The sequence below is a fragment of the Camelus bactrianus genome, chromosome 7 (assembly GCF_048773025.1).
Source record: "Camelus bactrianus isolate YW-2024 breed Bactrian camel chromosome 7, ASM4877302v1, whole genome shotgun sequence".
Classification (NCBI taxonomy): Eukaryota; Metazoa; Chordata; class Mammalia; order Artiodactyla; family Camelidae; genus Camelus; species Camelus bactrianus.
The window spans coordinates 48,601,230-48,624,129 of record NC_133545.1 but is presented as its reverse complement, the minus strand read 5'-3'; the positions used below and the strand labels follow the sequence as shown (position 1 = coordinate 48,624,129).

Below are 22,900 nucleotides of genomic sequence, written 5' to 3'. Positions count from 1 at the left end.
TTGTGACCCTCACATTTGTAATTTCCAACTCTAGTATTTGACTGGCTTTGAGAAAGACAGAGGGAGTTTAAGAAATTCATGATTTATAATATCATCTAGGCACCTGCCAGTTTTTACTATAATTGTGTCTGATGTGGAATGTGTCTACCTGATGAGACTGCCCTTTAAAACAAATCTTTTGAGACTTCTGACATTCAAATAACTCAGTTTTTATTAAACCTCTCTCAGTAAAATTGATGTTCATATTTATACTGTATTTTCAGGCTTAAAAATATGAGATCCTGTAAAATCCCATGTTTCTCAATATTTTTGCTTTATAAAAAACTTTACAAACTATTGCTGGTCTCACCAATAAACAAACTGCTATAGACTGAAATATGTCCCCCCAACAAATTCATGTGTTGAAACTCTAACCCCTTATATGATGGTATTTGGAGATGGGGTTCTATGGAAGATAATTAAGTTTATATGAGGTCATGAGGGTGCGGCCTTCATGATGGGATTAGTGCTCTTACAAAAAGAGACATCAAAGAGTCTCTCTCTCTCTCTCCCTCTGTCTCCTTGTCAACCCCGCCTTCCCCTCTGCCATGCTGGGACGCAGTGAGAAGTCAGCCACTGGCATGCCAGGAAGAGAGCCCTCACTGAAGAACTAAGTCAGCCTGTAACTCCATCTTGGGCTTCCCAGCTTCCCAAACTGTAGGAAATAAATTCCTATTGTTTAAGCCACCTAGTCTATGGTATTTTGTTATGGCAGCCCTGAGCTGACTAACACACAAACAAATAAATAGAGAAAGAAAGACTGAATTAACTGGCCTCCTTTATTGTCACTATAGGTATTAGAAAGTAGCACTATTTTCTTCTTGAAAAGTTTTCTTGTACAAATGATATCATAATGACACTGTCAGAAATTAAATTATAAAAATTAGCCATAAGAGCACAACCGCAAGTAGTGAGCTATTTTCTTTTAGAGCATTCTTTACTAAATTAGGTTCTTCATGAATTAGTCTAAAGTCTTTCCCCAAAGGGACTGAAAATGTTAGTTATGAGAAGAGTTCTTGTAACTGTTTGGGCAACACTACTTGCATTACCTCTCTGGCTACAGTTTACACGTCTGTGAAATGGAGGCTCTTACTTTGATATATCACAAAGAGTTGTAGTAAGGAATCTGGTACACATCGCCACGACCATGAGCAACACCAGGATGCTGCCGTAAGCTGTATGTAAGCCTTGAGATGTGTACATATGTTTACTTTATTTATTTTAATGGTTTACATTCAGAGCAGGGTAAAAAATCACCAAAGGAATCCTGTTAACTAAGATGAAAGTGATAGAAAGAAAAAAAAAATTACAGCAACAAAAACAGTAATGGCTAGTATGTAGTAGGCCCTTGCGATATTCTATGATTGTTTCAATTGCTTTGCAGGTAATAACTCATTCAATCACAAAAACAACACTGCATACTATTTGTGTATATTATTTTGATCTCCTACTTTAAAAATAAATCAAATGAGAAATCAAGAGCTTAAATAACTTTCCCAGGCTCTTGAAGAGATAATAACAGAGAGATTTGAACCCAACCCGAGTCTGGCTCCTGACTCTTCATTCTTCAACATGAGATACAGCCTTTTAACTAAATCCTTACCAGCTGTAGCAAAGGAGGAACTATGCCCTCACTGCAGCATAGAGGCTAAAGAAAATAGAAACTCCCAAGGTAAGGAAGAGTCTTGTGGCCTACTTTCGAGTTACTGTAAGGTCAGCAATTTTAAGAAATCCTGAGCCTGACACACCCATGCCACAGTAACAATGTATATACAGTCATAAAGTAGCATTATATCCAAGGAATAAAAATTTGTTGAGCTGAATAAGAAGTCACTGAAAAGTTTGACTCGAGACATGGTTCAGAATCTTTCAGCACATTATTCTCAATTCTCCCAACAATTAAAATTACCTCAGTTGTCTACACAAACTCTAGGATGTGGAAATTTTTATTTCCAGCTGTGCAAGAATTACCCTTGAATCCAGTGTGCCAGGCAAAGTCATGCTGTGTATAGAATAGCCACAAATCATTAGGCAACCAAATTATTACTGTGTAACAAGGCCAAGAGTTAAAGCATCACATAAACTTGGAGGCATTTTGCAGCCAATCTAAACAGCTAATCAAATGAGATCATAGGCTCTCTGGAAAGCAAGGCTGGTTAATCCTGGCTGGTTCTCAGCAGTTGACTTCCTTGTAAAGTTTGGGGAAAGGCACTTAGGGTTTTCCCTAGGGATTGAGGTCAATTACTAGGTATCCCCATTTCAGATTTATGGTGCTATACTGCAGGATTAGGCCAATGTTCTTTTAAAGCCATAAAGATCATTTCCCTGATGGCTTAGGTTCTCTACTTCCTAATTCTTCCAAATCTACTTTAAAATGCTAAATATAATTTTCATCTAAGTACCAATATAAGCTTTAGATATATTATTGAGAAAGTGAAAATGTAAAATTAAAAGGATGTACACAAGAGGAAACATCCAAACAAAAGAAGAGAAAAAAGAGATAATGAGAATGAGCAGAAGAGAAAATACACACAAGGGAGAAATTACCGCCACTGGATATGGAAAAAGTACAAACAGCTTTCGATTCATTCTTACATATGTCATGAATCTGATGAAGATAGTTTCAAATGCTTAGTCAATCCGAGGTTGAAGGATCTGGGTCTCTACAGGAACAGAAGAAGCTTCCTGCCATGGGAGTGTACATTCTAAGCAAGAGTTTCAGTGACAGCCTTCTTTTCCTATTCAGAATATAATTTGTGTTCTTAGTCTCCATTATTGCACCCTGGAGAGCTATGAGTAACAAGCCTGCAACCTTAGCTTCTTGTTTCTTCCTGTCTTTTGAATTCAGATGTGTATTCTTTCCAAATGTTTGTCTTTTTTTTTCCTTCCCTGTAGTTTATCAGGCTATTTCCTTTCCCACATCATTCACGTAAACACTAAGGGCAGTGTACGTATTATGTCTAATACATGGTGCTTCAGAAACTCAAAAGGTTACCTTGTCATTGGTGTTGGCCCAACCACCCAACTCTCACCAGTGATGTTTACTCCCTCATTGGAAACACATTGACTGCCTTCATCCTTTGTTCTCATCAGCCTCTGAAGGCCAATAAACAAATCAATACCATCCACTAACTAAAGACAAATGAGGCCTCCTAGACTGCAAACTCTTTCTTTTGTCTAAGTAGACTTCTAATATATCTTGCTTTTTCATTATGAGACTATTGTTGCTAGTTTTTCAGCTTTATCTGGCTAGTGAGATTGGCTTGACACATTATTTTATAGGTGTATTAAGGTTCTCAGACAGTCAGTTATCTTTTCAAGCTTGGGAAGGTTTAGTAACTAAGAGATAATGAAGACAGCATCTGCTCTTTTACAATGTTTCTCAAAATAGCATCTGTGCACCACTTGCATCAGAATCACTTTTGTGCTTATTAAAATAATTCTTTATCAAAAGAAGAATTTTTTAGTAAATTGTGGTACATTCATACAGTGGAAATCTACTCAGCAATGAAAAGAAACAAACTGATATACTTTACAATACAGGTAAATCTCACAAATGTACGGAGAGAAATTGATGCCAAAAAAGTGCATACTATGTGATACATTTATATGGATTTGTAGACTAGGAAAAGCTAATTTATGGTTATAGAAATCAGATCAGTGGTTGCTTCTGGGAAGGAAGTACTGACTGGAAAGAGACATGGGAAGATTTCTTGGGTGATAGAGATGCTTTATATCTTGATATGTACCAAAAAAAACAAAAAAACAAAACAATTGAATGGAACACCTAAGAGCTTAGTAGTTCACTGTCTATAAACCATATTTCAATTTTCAAAAATGTATGTTCTTGAGTCTTACCACCCACGCATCTACATTTATCAAAATAAACTTTTAATTTTAGAATTGTTTTAAATTTACAGAAAAACTCTAAACACATAGAGTCCCTGTATACTCTGTACCCAGTCTCCTCCTCCATCATTAACATACTACACATGTACATTTGTCATAACTAGTAAACCAATATCGACACATTATTATTAACTGAACCTCATAATCTATTGGGATCGCTTTAGTTCCCCTCAATGTTATTTTTCTGTTTTAGACTCCCATCTAGGATACCACACTGTATTTAGCCATCAGGTCTCCTTTGACTCCTCTTGGCTGTGACAGTTTCTCAGATTTTCCTTATTTTTGATGACCTTGATCATTTTGAAAAGCACTGGTGAAGTATTTTGTAACATATCCTTCAACTGGGGTTTGTATAACATTTTTCTCACAATTATAGTGTGGCTATGGCCTTGGGGGAGGAAGACCACTGAGGAGAAGTGCCATTCTCATCACATCACAGATAGCAATGGTACATAAGATTACCAAGACATAACTTATGGTATTAAAACTGATCACCTGACTGAGTGTCTGTGTTTTAAAGCAAGCTCCTTGAATGTTTCTTATATCCACTAATTTTCAAAGTACCATAATAAATTTTAATATTTCACAGAACACTGAATAAATCCATGTAATGAACTGTAAAACAAATCCCTACTGAAAATCGTCCATTGCCCATCAGAAGAGATACCTGTCAGTATCTCTTTCACATGTCTTATATCTCTGACCCTGTATAATATAGGGTATTCTCCTTACTTCTCACTGCTTTTTGCATAGGATGATCCCTCACTCCGTCCTAAAAGTCCTATTTCTATGAATGTTATGCTATCCAGCATGTGTACCTCTCGGTAATCCTCTTTGACTCAGTCATCTACAGGCCTTTGAATTGCTCTCCATAATTCCCTGGAGATTTTAGTTCCCAGTCATCTACTCTCTATGACTATTCCTCTCATATTTCTTAGTGATTCCAATATCCACAAATTGATTACTCCCAACACATGGCCTCACTATTTCAATGATACTGCTTCTATCCCACCTTGGCTATGGTCATACTTAAATGTCATCTTCAACAATAATTTTCTCTAAAACTTCCACCACCTTCTCTCCCTACCTTACTTTCAACTAATGAGTGTGCTTCTGATTTCATTGAGAAAGTGGAAGCAATTAAAGGATTCCTAGTTGCCCCTACCACCGTATCTACCAACACTGATACCAATAATAAGCTGCCTAAAGGACAAGGAACAAATTACCTTTTTTTCTATCTAAGGCCAATCCATCCACTTAACTACTGGAACCTATCCACTTCAGTCTACTCAAGCTCAATGCTCTTGCTGTGTGGCTTATTTTCTCTCTTGTATCATCGTTTTTCTCTATAATGTTTTATTTCTATTAGTACGCAAATACATACCATCTTAAAGAAACCTCTCCTTGATTCTATATCCCTTCAAAGTTTCTGCCCCACTTCTCTGCTCTCTTTTTAAGCAACAGGTCTCAGAAAGTTTCTGAGGTCACAGTTTCTCCTTCCTCTCCTTCCATGCCCTCTTATTCCCACTTCATTCAGGCTGGTATACTTGTCACTCCACTGAGGCTGCTCTTGTCAAGGGCACCAAAAACCTCTGTATTATAAAATCAAGTAGTCATTTACCAGTTATCCAACTGGATCAATCAGAATCATTTGATATAGCTGATTACCGTACTTGACCTTCAGAGTACCAAACTCGCTGTTCCTTCTCAGCCTCCTTTAGTAATTCCTTTCCATATGCAATATCTCTAAACATTAGAATGTTTCCAAATTCAGTCCTCTAACCCAGGTGGCCTCTGTCTCACAGATTTATATACTATTGTTACCCTGAAAGTTCCTAAATTTATATTCCTGACCTGAACTTCTCCCTAGAACTCAGACTTATATGTCTTCATATCTTAATATCTTGATTTAGATATCTAATAGACATATATAAAAGAAAAATCACATTAGACCAGTTAAACAGGCAAGGAAGATTTCATTCAAGACTACTGCAGGAGGGGAGAGAGACTGAACTCAACTCTTGAAACAAAAGGAAGGCAAGTTGTTAAGCACTGAGGTGAGGTTGGTCAATGTGACTAGACCATCAATTTGGGGACTCAGTGACTACTGCAGTTATACTTCTACCCTCCCACAGAAACTGTGAGATATGGGTACTCACTTTCTTAATGATTACATTTCAGAAAGATTTCTCCCAAGTCCTTGTGAAAGCTATTTCTGGGTTGTAGAAAGTTTACATCTTAAAGGGGCAGGGGAAGTTTTCTCTTGTGTGTTTCTAAAATAAATGCTCTTTAGAAAGGGATGTTGGGGCTACAGTCAGAAGAAATCAGTCTAAGGGTTAGCCAATCTGAGGGGAATTTTAAGGCTGTCTTGGTCACATCTTAAACTCAACATGACCAAAAATGAATTATTGATTTTTCTCCATTCTCTAACCTACTCACGCCCCAGTATTCTCCAGCCCAGTGACAATTTATTTGGGCTGAAAACCTTAACCAGTCAACATTAGCCAGGTTCTGCCCTCTGCTACATCCAACTCCTTTGTATATGTACCCACTTTCCAACCACTTCTCATCATCTTCACCATGCCACTCTAGCCCAAGACACCAAAATTGGTCAATGGGTTATTAAATTACTTTCCAAATAATTTCCCCTAGTGTCACCCTTTCCCTTCCTACAGTCTATTAATTAGGCTGCCAAATTTCCATTTCACCCACAGTAAAATACAAAGTCATCATCTTGGCCTAAAAAGCTCAATATACTATTTCTCCTACTTTCTTCCTTATTTCAACCTCTGCCTCCACCTCCACCTCCACCCCTAAGTATTCTGTACATCAGTCACATTTGCCTCTTCATAGTCACTCATATGTTCCAATTATATTTCTGCCCCAGGGTTTTTGTATTTGCTTTCTTATTTGTCTGAAACACTCTTCTTACAGATATCAACCTGGCTTTTTTCTATCAGGTCTCATCTCTAATGTCAAATGTTATCCTCTATTTGAGTCCCTCCCTAAGCTTTTATTTCAAAGTATAATAACCCTGCTTTATTTTTCTTCATATGCCTTACCACCACCTGACATTATTTTGTTTGCTCATTTATTTATTTTCTGTCACTCCAACTAGAATGAGTATTCTATGAGAGCAGGGACTTTGTTCACTAATGAAATATGCTGGGCACAAAATAAGCAATACATATTTGTGGAATAAATGAATGAATTCCCTGCCCCAGCCCAATGTTCACAAATGGCTATTGACTTCTATGAAAGCTTGTCACTATCTTCAACGAATTCAGTGCCAGGCTCTTCATTTTCCTCTCAACTCTGGCCTCTGTTACTCTTGATGATGTAAACACCAACACATCTGCTTATCTTAGCCACACAGGTTCCATTATCTTCAGTGTCTTAAACTGTTTAATGAAAAACTCCTCCCAGCTCTACCGTCCCTCTCTCTCTCTCTTTTTTAATACAATCACTTGCATTCTCACTTGTCCCCATCCTTTTGATTACCTGCACTTGTCACTACCTTGATTATGATTTCTGGTTACTTCACCTGGTACCCCAGGCTATTATTCCACTTCTCACCCTTCTTTCCCACTCAACCCCTTCTCTCTCAGGACGGGTTCCACAATCAGCCATTTTGATAATGACTGCCTACATTACTGTCCCTGATTTATTCATCTTTTCAGCAAACCTTTATGTTTTCTAACCTTTCCAATCTCTAGCATTGGGAAATCTCTAATATTTCTTTTATCCATTCTAATTCACTGGTTGGTTATGTTTTCTATTCTAATAATTCTGTTGTTTTCCATGATATAGTTAAATTCTCAAGTTGGGTCCTCATTACTACTTGGTACTCCTTTTATTATGTGACATGATTCTTTTGTTCATGTTTCCACTGTCCATGTATTCCACTGTGCACTGCTTAAAATCATTCCTATGTTTCGCTAAACATCAATTTTATTTTCCATTATGTTCAGTAGATAAATTCATATTTTATTTTATTAAATGGTCATTTGATGTGAGATTTTCGAAATTCCTCCTAAACACTGAAAGAATACTTCCCTCTTTTCACCTCTTACTTAACTCCAATATTCATGGAAGAAGCATATTGTCACCTTGCTACACTACATCTCCAAACTCTGTACTTTTTCACATTCTATCCCTCCTTATTTGGGACATTCTCCCACCCTGTCTCTGTTTATAACTGTTTAGAGTCCTCAGAATTTTATGGTAGTCATTTTCACATTTGCCTACCTTGATTAGTTGGAAATTTCTAAGGACAAAGATGAAGTAAAACTATCCCCAGTGTTTTCCACATTGTAGAGCTGTCATTCTACAAATGCTGAATGAGTGAATGAATGAATATTTATTGCTTAAGGTTTTGAAAAGAGACTGTAGCGGGGTGGAAGGGAATAGAATGTTAGATGCTTTTCTCCACTCACCACTCTCCAGAATTATTGTAAGAATAATGGCTCATTATTCCAAACATGTGATGATGGTGGTGGTACACGATTTAGTTAAAATATTTCATATTTTATGGCAATCACTTTAAAACATTCCAACATCTAAGACTGAATGCTGATAAGTCTTAGACCTCACTTCTTTACCCTGAGTTCAGAGCCCAGTTGAATGATTAATGGAATCCTTACTCCACTTGCATTATAGGTTTGAATGCTCTACTGAATCTACATTGAATCCAACCTCATCTATCAGGCATGCTGTCTGGGAGAGTCAGAGAATATCACTTCTAGCAGTTCTAGATTTCTCCATTTGACCTTGCAGAGAGATTGATCTTGAAATTGTACTATGCAAGTAAAGTTTCTATTAACTATTCTTTCTTAGTTACTGTGAAAAGAGCCAATAATATATCATTTTGAAAAGGTAATATTTTTATTGATCTGCTGGATTTACCTTTTTTTTTTTTTTAACAAATTGAAACAAAGACCTAAATTTCATAGTTTATTCTAGTGTATTTTATTTTGGCAGTTACTAGAGGGCTCTCTATTGTTGTCAAAACATGTTATGTCTTTTCCTAATTTTTGTACTCTCATAAGTTTCAGATCTGGTAGAAGAGATGGCTAAAAAAATCTCATTATTTTTATTTTTAAAATTTTCTAAAATATTTTTTGAGCTTGGGTCCTTGTTAGGCTGTCTAAACAGCTTCCTCTGCAAGAATAGGCTTTACAGTGCTCTTTTAAAATATTCTTTGGTATAACTAAAGGAGTAAATTAAATTGCTACCAAAATAATACCCACACATTTATACCTTTTTTTCAGAAATAGCCAGGTTGGAGTGGAAAGAGAAGTAGAACAGAGCCGAGAAAGTCTGTTTAATTTTTCATTCTGTCAATAGGATTCCATGGAAGTTATAATAAACAAAGAGCTTCTCCCTAAAGAGTTACTGAAGTATAAAACTAGACCTTGCAAACAAAGTAGTAATGGTAGGTCAAAAAACAGCCCCCTGAAAAAATAATCACATTCTAATTCCTAGAACCTGTGTTACCTTTTGTGAGATGTCTTCACAGATCTGATTAAATTACAGATCTCCAGATTGAGGGATTACCCTGAATTATCTGGGTGGGTCCTAAATTCCCTCTTATGTATCTTTATAAAAGGACACAGAGTAAGATTTCACACATCACACTACACCACACACACACACATGAACACACACACATATGAGAAGTCAATGAAGATGGAAGCAGAGATTGGAGTCATGCAGTCACAAGACAAGAAATGCTGGAAGCCACCAGAAGCTAGAAAAAGCAAGAAGCAGATTCTCACCCTAACAGCCTCCAGAGGGAGCGTGGCTGTGCTAACTTAATTTCAACCCAATACTGATCTCAGATTTGTGGCCTTCAGAACTATGAGAGACTAAATTTCTATAGTTTAAAGCCATCAAGTTGGTGGCATTTGTTACAGAAGCCGTAGGAAACTAATACCTAGTGTGAAGTCTACTTATCTAGAGAAAGAAACCAAAATTCATGGAGGTGACATTGCTCACAAAAAGTTTCATAGTTAGTGGAAAAACTAGGGCTTGAAACCGAGTTTCCAGACTGCCAATTTAGGAACGTTTTATTCATTATACCATCATTTCCTTTTCCTGTTTCCTTTGGATACAAACAGAGGTAGCCATGACCTTTTCCCACTGAAACTCCTGGAATTAATATTCTTCTTATACCCATTTTCCTTCACCAGCTTTCTATTCCCACTTGCATAGTTTTCTGTTGAATAAGATGTAGTATTCGTCTATCCCTTAACGAAGAGCTGGAGATGTTTGATGCCAGTGATCCTATACATTTCCCATTATTTCCTTTTAAAATCAATTTAGGAATAATCAGGAACAGAAAGCATATCCAAGCTACTCTAGGCTGGGAGACTTTTAATTATCAACGTGCCTGGCTCATCTCTTGGGAAGACTAGCTGGGGTGGCTGCCTTGGAACTCTTGATTGAGATCTTACCATGGAGTGCTGAAATTAACTTCTATTTCTGAATATCATTAAGGTTAAAATTTGAAATATCTGTCTTTAATGTTATTCTAGTAGACCCATGGAAGTGGCCGGCAGTGCAGACACCTCTTAAGTGGCTGCAACAGTTGATTTGTCTTGGTCTAGATGTTTTCTAGGATGGCCTGGTCAGCTTCTTACTTCCTCCTCTCAACTTTCCCATATTTTACACTCTGAATTATACTCATGTGGAATTTAGGTGGGATGTGTTGTTAACTTTAGTGTAAACATTTCTTGACAGAAGAGTGACAGAATTCCACTCTTTGTCTTTTCCTTTCCCCTCCTTCTGATGTATAAACATATCTTTAAAATCAAACATATATACTTTAAATATATTAAAAATAATATTGCTACATCCATTCAGTTGTACTAGATGTTCCATAAAATTTAATGATTGGATGAAGAGCCTTAAAATCAGAGTAGCTCTTTAATATTACCCATTAGGTTAAATAAAACCCAAAGAAGTTAAATAATTTGTTCAAAGTCATACTCCTAAATTGTGGCAGAGGCCTTAGTAGAAGTCAGAGTCCCTGAAAGTCAAATTTATCAAACATTTATTAAATGCTTAATCTCTGCCAAGCTTTCACAGGTACCTTCTCAGTTAATTTGCACTGTAACATACAAAGAGGGAATTAAGTGACTTGTTCAATGCGTCGCAAATACGCATACTGGTGTTATGTCTTATTTTTATAACTTTTATTTTCCCTTTATTATAGAAACAATAAATTGCCATTACAGAAAAATTAGAAAATACAGATAGTCAAAAGTAAAGAGAGTAAAAAGAATGCTGCAATCTTACCATACCAAGTTGATCACAATTTACAATTTTGTATACAGTCATCTCCCCTTATTCAAATACTGTTCGGCTTTGCACCATCTCAGTTACACATGGTCAACCAAGTTCAAAATATTAAATGGAGAATTTTGGAAATAAAAAATTCATAAGTTCTAAATGATGTGTGATGAAATCTCATGCCATCTTACTCCTTCCTGCCTGGGACATGAATCATCCATTTGTCCAGCATAACCACACTGTATATACTACCTCTTACTAGTATAGGAAAAATATAATATATTTGGGTTTGGTACTATCTGCAGTTTCAGACATCCACTAGGGATCTTGGAATGTATCCCCTACTGATAAGGCTTGACTACTGTATATCATTTAGATTTTGTCTGCATATTTAAATATGCGGACACATGTTCCTGTTGAACATGACTTTATATTTTACATATTTGGAAATACGCCTTTTTCACTTAACAATAGATAGTGAATATTTTTCTGTCAATGTCTATTTGTTTATTATTATTAAAGGTTAGCAAAACTTTCATTGCATAGATGTGTCATTATTTATTTAACTCTTTTATGACTGAACACTTGGGTTATTTTCTTTAAAAAAAGTTGCTGGTTGTAATAAGCCATACTATGGGAACATTCTTGTGTCTAGGTCTTTGGGCATTTTTCCGTTTCCCCTTCATAGAATAAGTACTTTTAAGTAGAAGGGGATGCACATTAAGATTTTTCTACTATATAAGGCCCCTGGCAATTCATGAGTGTCTTCATTGCCCCAACCTTTCCCAATATAAAATATTAATATTTTTAATCTTTAAAAATTGAACATTAGAAAACTGTCTTTGATTTATTACTAAACCTATATCTTCTGGCTCCAGAGATTCTTCCAGGGCCTTATATTTGCATAATATAATATATAGTGATTTATTATGAATTAGGGCAAAACAAAAAAGAAAGTTTTTCCATGGCTTCAGTGAAACATTTTTTTTTAACCGAAGAAGACTTGTGATTTCTATTGATTAAAAGACCATTTGAAAAATCTGTGATCTGTAAATACTGATTTTTTGAAGCTTGGATAGACCCAGGTCTCTTCAAACATTTTATTTTTAAAAGCAGGGATTTATGTGTGATGGCCTTATCAGTGGAGAACAAAACAGTTCCAGGTAGATAATTTGGCCTTAATGGTATTCTGAGTTTCTACTGGGGTCATACTGACTGGATTAAACTCTTTCTATTTTCTATTTTTACTTTACATTCAGTTAAGAAGAAGGAGGAAAAGCCATTAATCTCATATTAGCTTGAGAGCCACACTTCAATACCACTTTGTCTAAATATAGCTTGCATTCCTTCCTCTTTAAAATGTTTGTTTATAGGGTCAAAAAAGTGGCTATAAAATGCTAATGGTTTCAACTGTGTAATGCAGACACCAAAATAATTAGTTGCTTTCTAATTTGTACTTCATAATAGAGACCAAATGACACATTAAACCTATTTTAAGAAAATTCAAGTATGACAAAATACTATCTCTTTAGCCACCTGCACTTTTCAATTTCTACTTTAGCATAACCTTGTATAAAGCATAATAAGGGGACCCTCTTTAGGCTGTGGTAATTAATTAACTGCACTACTAAAAACATAAGCTATTTCCTTCAGTCAGTATATGAATAATAAAGTGAACAAGTATATCACACAAAATAAAGTTATTTAAATTAGAAGTTTGTACTCTATAAAACTTCCTATTTAAAGCAAAATACATCATTTTATTAATTTTATGGCTCTGTGAAACATTTTATGTCATTGATTTTATTAAAATTATAATGCTTATAAGAGAAAAAAGTAATATTGAAAATAAAAATATCATCCTCCAAAAGAATGACCATTTGGTGAACACTAATCCAGGCCTCTTGCTGTGCATTCAAACAAACTCTAAATATGCTATGAAGCAGAGGTACATGGTAGTGTGAAATGGTAAACTAAGGGGACGCCATGCTTTGAGTTTCTACAAAAGTTGACCTTGAGATAAGAATTCAATGCAGGTTTATTTGAGAATTGATTCCAGGAGTGCAGATGAGGTAGTAGAGAAAATGACTAGGGATGGGAAAAAAACAATAAAGAGTACTTATATGAATGAGCCACTTCTGTGGACAACTGAAATTCATTTCTGTTAGAGACCCTTTAAAGGGTTAAAGGACCCTGTGAAACATGTCTGAGTTTTCCACTAACAGAAAGGGAAAGTGGGGTATTTATCCATCAACAATTGTTTCTCACTGGTTGAGCTTTCCCTTTGGGGACATTTAATTCTAGGCAACTTCTGGATTTTGCCAGTGACATCCAAGCAAGCCCTTGAGCAGAGAAGCAGAAAGGTGCAAGCATTTAGGTGGGAGGAAATCAGTGCTCATAGAAACTGCCCACCATTGGTGCAGGTGAACTCGGAGGAGAATGGGATCACGAGTTACATGCTATAAGGAATTTGATCTAGTCAGGAAGGCCAGGGAAGGATTCAACAGGGGAGAAACATTGAAAGTAATGACAAAGACATTCATTTTTATACTAAAAGCAACAGAAATCATTAAAATGTTTTTAACAGTGAGTTGAAATAAAGAGATATATATCTTGAAAACATTAATCAGGGTGCAGGTTGGAAATTTCAATGCTATAGGAACCGGAGCCAATGATGATACGCCCTGTAAAAGATTACTGCATGTCAAGGCTGAAGGTGACTTGGTTCTTGGACTCACAGTGTCATGTATATACACATGGGTTCTAGCTCCAAACTGCTCAGGTTTGTACCTGCCTTTACCCCTTTCTAACAACTTAAATAAACTCCTTATGTCAAGCTTCCTTATCTGTCAAGTGGAAATAATTATAGACTCTACCTCACAGAGTGTTTGAAAGGATTAACTAGACTACTAAATAAAACATTCTTGAAAGATTGCTGGCATATAGTCAGTGCTCAATTAATATGAGTTATTACTTTTAAGGAAGTAGAGTTTGGGATGAATGGAAAACCAAGATATATTTAGGAAGAGTAAGCAAGAATACCTCCTAGACTGGATTTTAGGCATAAGACTAAAGTTTCAAGAAAGACTTTTGGATTGTGCCTTGCATAATGGGATAGAGAGTGGTATCAGTCACAAGAATACAGGAAGACAATCAGATTTGAGAGGAAAAGATCATGAGTATGTTTGGGACATGTTGGATCTAAAATGAGTTTGAGATATCCAAGAAAAAATACCAAGTAAGCATTTGCAATGAAGAGGCTTGGAGAACAGATGAGAGATCTTGGCTATAAATACAAAACTATGAATTATCTGGATAGAGGTAAGAATTGAAATGAGGGGTGTGGATGGAAAGAGTTTAGAGTACGAACAGAATGTTGCACATAACAAAGAAATGCTAATAGCACACAGGGATAGGTTTAGGCTAAACTGAGAAGTAAGCAAAAATTTTCAACTTTCTACCCTAACCTCTCCATCCTTCTCTTATGTCCTCCCCTCATCTTGACAGCCCGTACACATTATTCAATGAATTCAGATTCTTCCTAGATGCCTTATTAAGCAAGGATTTATTGAACAATATCTATGACTAGAGGCTATTCTGTATTCTAAACACTCAGCAGTGAACAAGACAGACATATTCTCTGGTCTCATGAGACTATATATCATACAGTGAAAAAGCTAAGCAGCTAACGAAAACAGGTGACATGATAGGATAAGACTGAATGATTACTTAGTTTGGGTGGCAAGAGAACGCTTATACTGAGATTTTAAGGATAAAAGGGAGGTTGTTACTAGGTCATCGTGTAGAAGAATATTTCATATAAAGCTTATCACCATACAGAGACAAGCCCATGAGCTCAAGCAACAGAGAGAAGGACTGTGCACCTATAGGGGAAGAGTGGTGAGAGCTACATTTAAAGGAGTAGTTGAAGAGCCAAATATGCAAGGCTTCATAAGCCAGAGGAAGAAGTATGGTAATAAATAGCTACAATGGTAAGTCATTGGAGAGTTTCAAGCAAGGGATTAACAAGATCCAATATGTGTTTTAAACATATCATTCTGGCTGCTCTATGGGCAATGTATTACAGCAAAGATAGAACATAAGCAGAGAGACCAATTAAAATACTAGTGTCATAATCCAGATAGAAGGAATGATAACTTGTAAAATATAGGGAGTATGCAGTGTAAACAGAGAGAACTGAAGAGTTTTCACATAATATGGAGGTAGAGCCTAAAAGATAAACTGAAGAACTAGATGAAGAAAAGAGAGGAATAAAAGGTGATTTTCAGATTTTAGACTTCAGTTAGCATGAGCGATGCCATAGACTGAGATGTGAAATACTGAAGAAAGAGTGGATTTAGGGTTGAAAAATCAAGAGTTCCATGTAAATTTTTTTTTTACAAATAACTAGATACTCGTTCAGAAAATACAAGTATGGTGTTTTTTTAGAAAGTCAGAGATGGATATAGAGGTTTCGGGTCATGGCATAAAGACAACACTGAAAACTATGAGACACGATGGAGTGTATGGGTCCAGAACAGAAAATGATATGGGAACAGAGGAAGAGCTTGGGAAGAAAACTAAAATTGAGCAACTTTTGATATAGGAAATTGGGAGAGTACAGTATTGCAGAAACCACAAGAAGAAAGGTTCTTAAAAATGAATACCTCATTTTCTAGTTACTTAGTGATACAGCTTTCACTGAATTTATCCAACTTATGTAATATTCTCTTAAAGTCTTCCGTTTTGACTAGTCACCTAATCTACAAAGTTAAGCTGTGCAACATGAAGACTGGAACAATAAAATAAGAAAGATGTGAGACTTAACAAATGTTCTTGTTCCTCAACCAAATACCCTTTGTCCTGAAGTCTAGACTGCTTTTAGTATGAAGGATCCTTCACTAAAAATACCTTTAAAGAAAAGAGATTTCAAAAATTCTTCAAGTGTCATTTTAGTTCTTGAATTTAGTACAACCTCAGGGGCTTTCCCTGATATTTCAAGTTTGCTCCAGCAGTTACAATTTTCAAGTTACAGAGATACTCAGCGTTCTCAACAAATTAGTAATATCTTCAAGATTAAGAGGTAAAATTAATGATGAGGTTATAATCCATGCTTGTGGTTACAGAGCATGACTCCTTTCTGAGTCAGAAAATTTCCTCTTTTCATAGACATTAACAAAAAATTCACTGAACCAAATCAATATAAAATATAGAAGAAACAAAAGATGGAATTTATAACCTGCTATTATTCTCTGGAGACTCCCCAAAACTCTCCATATTTCTCCACATTTCAGGCAAAGATGATTAGGTTCCTACAATTTACAAGCTGCACAGTGATTGATATAGTTCATCATCAAATTGCATTTTATTTGAACTCTTGCACCTATAAAGTATTTTTTATTATAATTTGTAACAAACACCACAATAAAAGTTGTGATATGCTGTGCTTGGGAAATGCTCTTTCTTTTGACTGATCCTGGCCATGAATCAAATTGATACGTATATTAGTACTTGAGCAGAAAGCACTGGAATAATAAACTAGTAGGAACTCTTATATGGCAATTTTGATATATCTTGGGAGACTGAGGATGGACTAGCTTGAGAGTGAGAAGCTCCTGGGGCTTAGTCTTAGAAAGGTTCTAAATTTTGCAGGATTTGCCTTCAGGAACCTCATCAGATTGTCATGGTGATGATATAGGAAAGATATCCTCATGGATCTTGTACAGAATGGGGGCTAGTAAAAAGAAAGAAGTCAATCATTGTAGAACTCATTCAAAAACTTCTGAGTAGCAAAAGCCTAGTATACAGGGAAAAATATTTTGCCAGAGCTGATTCCAGCTGGAGAAAGGAAAATTTTCCCACTCTATCCCCTCCAGTCTTCTTGTCTCACCTACTGGAAATACAAAACAAAACATAATCAACAGAGATCAGGGATTCAAGGAAATGGACTGGAAATTTTACAGCTGAGAAAGAGTCAAGAGGCAGAGACAAAAAGCTATAATACTGGAGAAACACTTGTGAAGGTTACATCCCTGAGACACAAGACTACTAAAAGACTGTGATTTAATCATAAGATAATGAAATGCTCTCCTTCTTTGACACCTTACCAACAAATAATAGGGATAAAGTGTAATCACAATGAATTATAGTTGAAAGAGCTGCAAGACACAGACTCTATGAGGAAGAGTAGTATTTAGGGAATCCTAACATCAAGAGGCTAAAAAACAAGGACAATAGAGGAATCTGAAGTTTCTGGAAACTATAGTTACAGAAAACTTTAAACACAGAGTAACATAAACTTTCATATTAAAAGTTTATTTACCAGTTTGTATTATTCAATATGATATGTACTGCTTTCAACCCAAAATTACAAGATACGTTAGAAGGCAAAAGAAAACACAATTTGATGACATAAACCAATCATCAAGCCAGACTCAGATATGACACAGACTTTGGAATTACTAGGAATTTAAAATAACTGTGATCAATATATTAAGAGCTTTCATGTAAATACTAGACAACATGAAAGAATAGATGGGTAATTTTAGCAAAGAGATGAAAACACTAAGAAATCATCAAAATGAAATGTTAGAAATTTTTTTAAAAACTGTAACAAAAATGAACAATGCCTTCAGTGGACTCATTAGTACATTCGACATGTCATCATACATTTGTCCAAACCCACAGAATGTAGGACACCAAGAATAAACTCTAAAGTAACTATGCACTGGATGATTATGATTTGTTCACGTAGGTTCTTCCTTGGTAAAAAATGTACCAACGTGGTGAGTGATATTGATAAGTTGGGGGAGAGGGGATATTTGTGTGTATAGGTAGGGGTATATGAGAAATCCTGTACCTTTCTCCCAATTTTATTTTAAACCTAAAACTGTTCTAAAAAATAGTTCTTCTTTTTTTAAAGAACATTTTAAGAAATCTTTTTAAATTGGTTGTTGAAGCCCAGATATGTCATGCTTAATACATTTACTGACCATCTGTTTAGTAATCCTATCAAGGAAGGAAAGAAACTATACCCATATGACTTGTTCTAAACGAATATATGCTGGTTCTTCAGATCATTTTTTTCTTAGGTGCTCAAAAACTATTCTTTTAAAATGTACTCTAGAATCTTGCTGAAATAAAAGCATTCATCTATAGTTAGTGAGATATGCTGTCTTTTTCCTTCTGAGAGTAAGAACTTTTTCTAGCTAATAGCCATTGTCAAGGAGAAGATGAAGATAATTAAGAAATGTGTAATAAGATTTATTGTGGAAAATAAAAAAATTTAAATATAGTGCGTAGAATTATATTGAAAAGGAAAGATGAAGGTCTATGATTCTGAGGAGGAGGAAGAGAACTTAAGCTTTCATCAGGAGAATGATGAATAGGGAATGATGACAGGAAAAGGACATGGAAAAGTATATAACAATAAGTTTGAGATTTATCCCATAGAAGGAGGACACATATTCTGAAAAAAAAAAAGGAAGAAAAACAGAGCACACTCACTGAATATTAGTGAGATCAAAAAAAAAAAAAAAAAAAGTGAGAGCCTGAAGCACTTGACAACACTCTGAGGTGTTATATAGAAGTTTAAAACATTAAAAAGCTGAATTAGAATGAAAGAAAGATCCAAGTTAAGAGATTTTCACAACTACAGTTCACTACCCACTCTTGACAATTCATGTGTGTCTAGTGAAGCCAGGAATATGGAGGGAGCAAGATGGACAAATAAGATAAGCTAATTATGATCATTTCAACTCCCCTACCCTACCAACTCTACCAAAAGCAACAGTGATGCCTTACATAGCACGTATGAAGGCCATGCTCTTGAGTCTTCATATGGATTAACTTCTTTAATACTCACAACAATTAAGTGCTATTGTTATACTCATTCTGTCAACAGATAAATTGAATTTAAGAGAGATTAAATAATTTACCCCAAGTCACACAGCTGGTATGTGGCAGAAACGGCCTATTAACTTCAATTCTGTTACTTCACAGCCTAATTACTTAACCAGGAAGTTTGTAACCCAGGATCATTCCACTTGATTTTTCATTACTGCTCCTCTTAAAATAGTTAGATACAGCAAAATATAAATTTGGAATAATTTTTTCTGAATATATAGAACCAAAAAGAAAAAGGCTTAAAGGTAATTCAGAGCTGAATTATCTAGAAATGATACTGTCACACTTACCTTCTGTTTAAGAGGATCATGCAGTGCAGTGCCAGGACTTATATGCAAAAGCCAAAAGCGAATTCCTTTATCATTTAGGCACACCAGTATCTCAGGCTCAAGGGGCTCTTCTTCCTATATGTAAAATGATACACATCGTTAGTCTAAGCCTCATCCCAAAGTGTAATAGAACATAGAATATTTTGTTAATGGTAGCTCTATTTCTTTCAGTCCAATTCTAAACTGAGTCAGCAAAATTAATCCAAGTCTGACATTTGTAATGCTATTGTAGTTGTTGTATTCCAGGGGGAATGTGACTACACTGGGAGGTACCCAAATGTGGAGGCCAGAGCAGGGCAGTGCTGTCTGATACTCCCGAATGGGCCAGCAACTCAAGCAGTGAATAGATTGTAAAAAGCAGACTGAAGCAGAGAAAGCTAATTGGGCAAATCCAAGCCAGATTCCTTAAAGGAGATATGAGAAGAGATAGAAGTCCAAAGCAGCAGATGCCAAAGTCAATTCCTTCATGACGTTCTGATATAAAACTGGTTTATTGCAAAATTCTTTAGAAAAGTGACTCAATAAAAGCATTCAGTTTTAGCCAACTGAAATTAAATTATGCATATATTTCACCAGTCAGCTCTTTGGGTTTAACTGATGATGATCAAGCCCTAGTAGATTTGCTTTCATTTTCACATATACTTTAATGTTTGGATGTTAACCTGAGGCTGAGAATCCCTCTCCAGGCTGGACCTACAAAACTGAACTGGATCATTTTCAGCAGCCATTTGTTTTTTCTGGCTAGACTTGTGGTCCAACATGTTTCTTGTTGGTCAGGAAATACCAAAAGCACAGACTTTCTTGAGGAATTTGGCCATTTAACTTCTGATTCTTTGCCAGAATTTAAACATGTTAAAGATAAAAAGGATGCAAAAAATGAAAAAAAAAAAACACAAATTTTTAAAATTAGGAAAGGGACAGTTGGGATTCTTTCGGAGTATCAAATGAAGAATTTTAAAAGACATCAGCAAGAAAGCAATTGTTTTATGAACAATCTGTTTTATAAAACTTATATGCTTTAATTTAGATCATAATTTTATGAGACTGATGACTAAAAACAATATAAAAGCAAATGTTCCCTAAGAGTGAACAGTGAAATATGAAATACATCTCTAGTGTGCCTTTGGATCAATTTTCTGCCTCTTTTTGACAAGCAAGATGGTCATTACAAGAAACTTCAAAATGGAATAAAAGTGACAATTGGGTAAGACAGATTAAATATTACTGCCAAATTGATACTAGATTAGATTAGATGAGAAAAGCCAAAAGTAGAATCTTGAACATTTCCTGAACATGTACCCTATCTATTCCTTTATCTCATCTCTACCTGGAAAAGGTAGAGAATTATAAGGAAAATTGTTTCTAAACTGGTATAAACAGGGAAGATTTCCAGAAAAAATGTGGATGGCAGACAGGTCTGGCAGCACCACAATGATAAGGAACCTGGGAATGCCTGGATAAGGTAATGGGCTCTGGTCTAGACACTGTTAAACTTGATTTGGAAGACTGTATTTGACTTAAGACTTAGTTAAAATCCTGCAGTGGGCGGTTCTGAAAATAAAAATCCAGTTAAACCATCTGGCTCTTCAGTTATGCAAAATATAAACCAATTTGCCTGACTTCCCTCTTTCCATCACTCCCTCTCTGTTGACTTTCATTGCTAGATTCTATTTTTGGCGTTTTTATTATTCAGAAAAACATTTGAGCATGCTGAATACCCCCCTACCAATTGACATTGTTAGCAAAGCTTTTTGAAGCATAAAGCATTGACAGTCAGAGATAAATTATCTTTGGAAAAATAAAAACACAGACATCAGACCAAATGATATTTTATATACTTCATTTTACTATCACATAGTTTTATTTTTTGAAATGAGGTTGAATATAAATGCAAATTACTTAAAGCTCTAGAGGCTGGTTTTTAAGGTTTTGTAAGCTATCAAACCATTATCTAACCTACTCAAATACTAAATATCCAAAAATTGAAAATAACCAACCATGAAGTGACAACAATACCGAGCAATAAAATAATTCAGGTACAAATTCATATTTAATGGATATAAATCTCGCTGGTTTTGGAAGTCTTAGAAAATTAAATAAGCTATTACATACATTATTTTTGGAGTGCAGTTTTTTTCTTTGTGAAGTATGCCTAGAAAAATACACATATCAATATATAATGCAAAAAGAAATGTGTAGTTTATGAAGTCAGGCTTTTTTTCCTTTTTATTTATTTATTTTTTTTATGCGGGGAGGTGAATAGGTTTATTTATTTGTTTGGTTTTTCAGTGAAGGTACTGGGGATTGAACCCAGGACCTCATGCATGCTAAGCATGTGCCCTACCACTTAAGTGATACTCTCCCCCTCTAAAATCAGTCTTTTACTTTTAGATACATTCCTCATACTTTTAGATACATTTCTCATACTTTTAGATACATTCCTCATTTGCACTGGCAAATGTTTCTTGGTTCATAAACATTTAAATGTCTAATATTAGTAATATTCAAAGATTATACACCTATACAATGAGACCCCTTAAAATAATCAACTTGAAAAAAATACTGTGTACACTGTATATATCAGGGCAGCATTTTAATTTATTTAAAAAAACTGGAAACAAGCTAAGCATAAGTAAATGTAGTTATAAATGATATATCCAGAAAATGTTACGAAGATAGAAAAAAGCATTATTTAAATTTATTTTTAAGCATGGCAATTTATTGATGATTATAGTATTAAAAGAAGGACATTTATGAGGTTTCTGAATGGTATGATAGTCTTTTCTGTTCTGTGTGTGTGTGTGTGTGTGCACATGCACATATGTGTAATATGTAGGAGGGAACAGAAGAAACAAGAAATGGTAGAATATTGAAGCTAAGTGATGAGTTCATGAGAGCACATCACATCACACTAATCTTTCTACTTCTGTGCATTTGAAAAGTTTCATAGCATGTTTTTAAGCACACAAGATTTCACACCACTTTTTAATAGTAATATCTTTACAGTTGCCAGGCTAGCTCAGTCGGTAGAGCATGAGAGTCTTAATAGTAATATCTTTGAGTGTTGGAATTGTAACATTTCTTTTTTGGTTATCAGTTAACACACATTCCTCAGTAAATATTTTAAAGATAAAAATAAACAAAATTTAAATCTACAGAAAAACATGCTTTGCTTGCTGTTTCCTCAATTCTGCACTCCATCCAAGTGTTGCTGACAATGGCACCTCCTCTCTCAGACATACTTGCCCTCCAAAGCCAATTTTTACCTCAGGCTAAGTGTGTACAGTAGGTTGCATTTCAGAAAACCTTTGGCTCTGCATCAGTCTCTTTGTTGCTGCTGGAGCCGGAACACCTATTGCCAGTCTCCTGCAGTTCTGATTCTTGCTATTACCCAGAACTGGTACTTAAGTCCCAGCAATTTTCCT

The 22,900-nt window shown here is 35.4% G+C and overlaps 1 protein-coding gene across 1 annotated transcript in view; it reads right to left on the bottom strand.

Moving 5' to 3' along the window:
• The window catches only part of TMEM196 (transmembrane protein 196), a 198,915-nt gene extending 179,363 nt beyond the window's left edge, over positions 1 to 19,552 (bottom strand). The window contains exon 1 of the mRNA XM_074367372.1: positions 19,437 to 19,552. Within this exon, the coding sequence (XP_074223473.1) occupies positions 19,437 to 19,456 (20 nt within the window). The 5' untranslated portion in view covers positions 19,457 to 19,552. The remainder of the gene's footprint in view (positions 1 to 19,436) is intronic.
• Between the last annotated feature and the right edge of the window lie 3,348 nt (positions 19,553 to 22,900).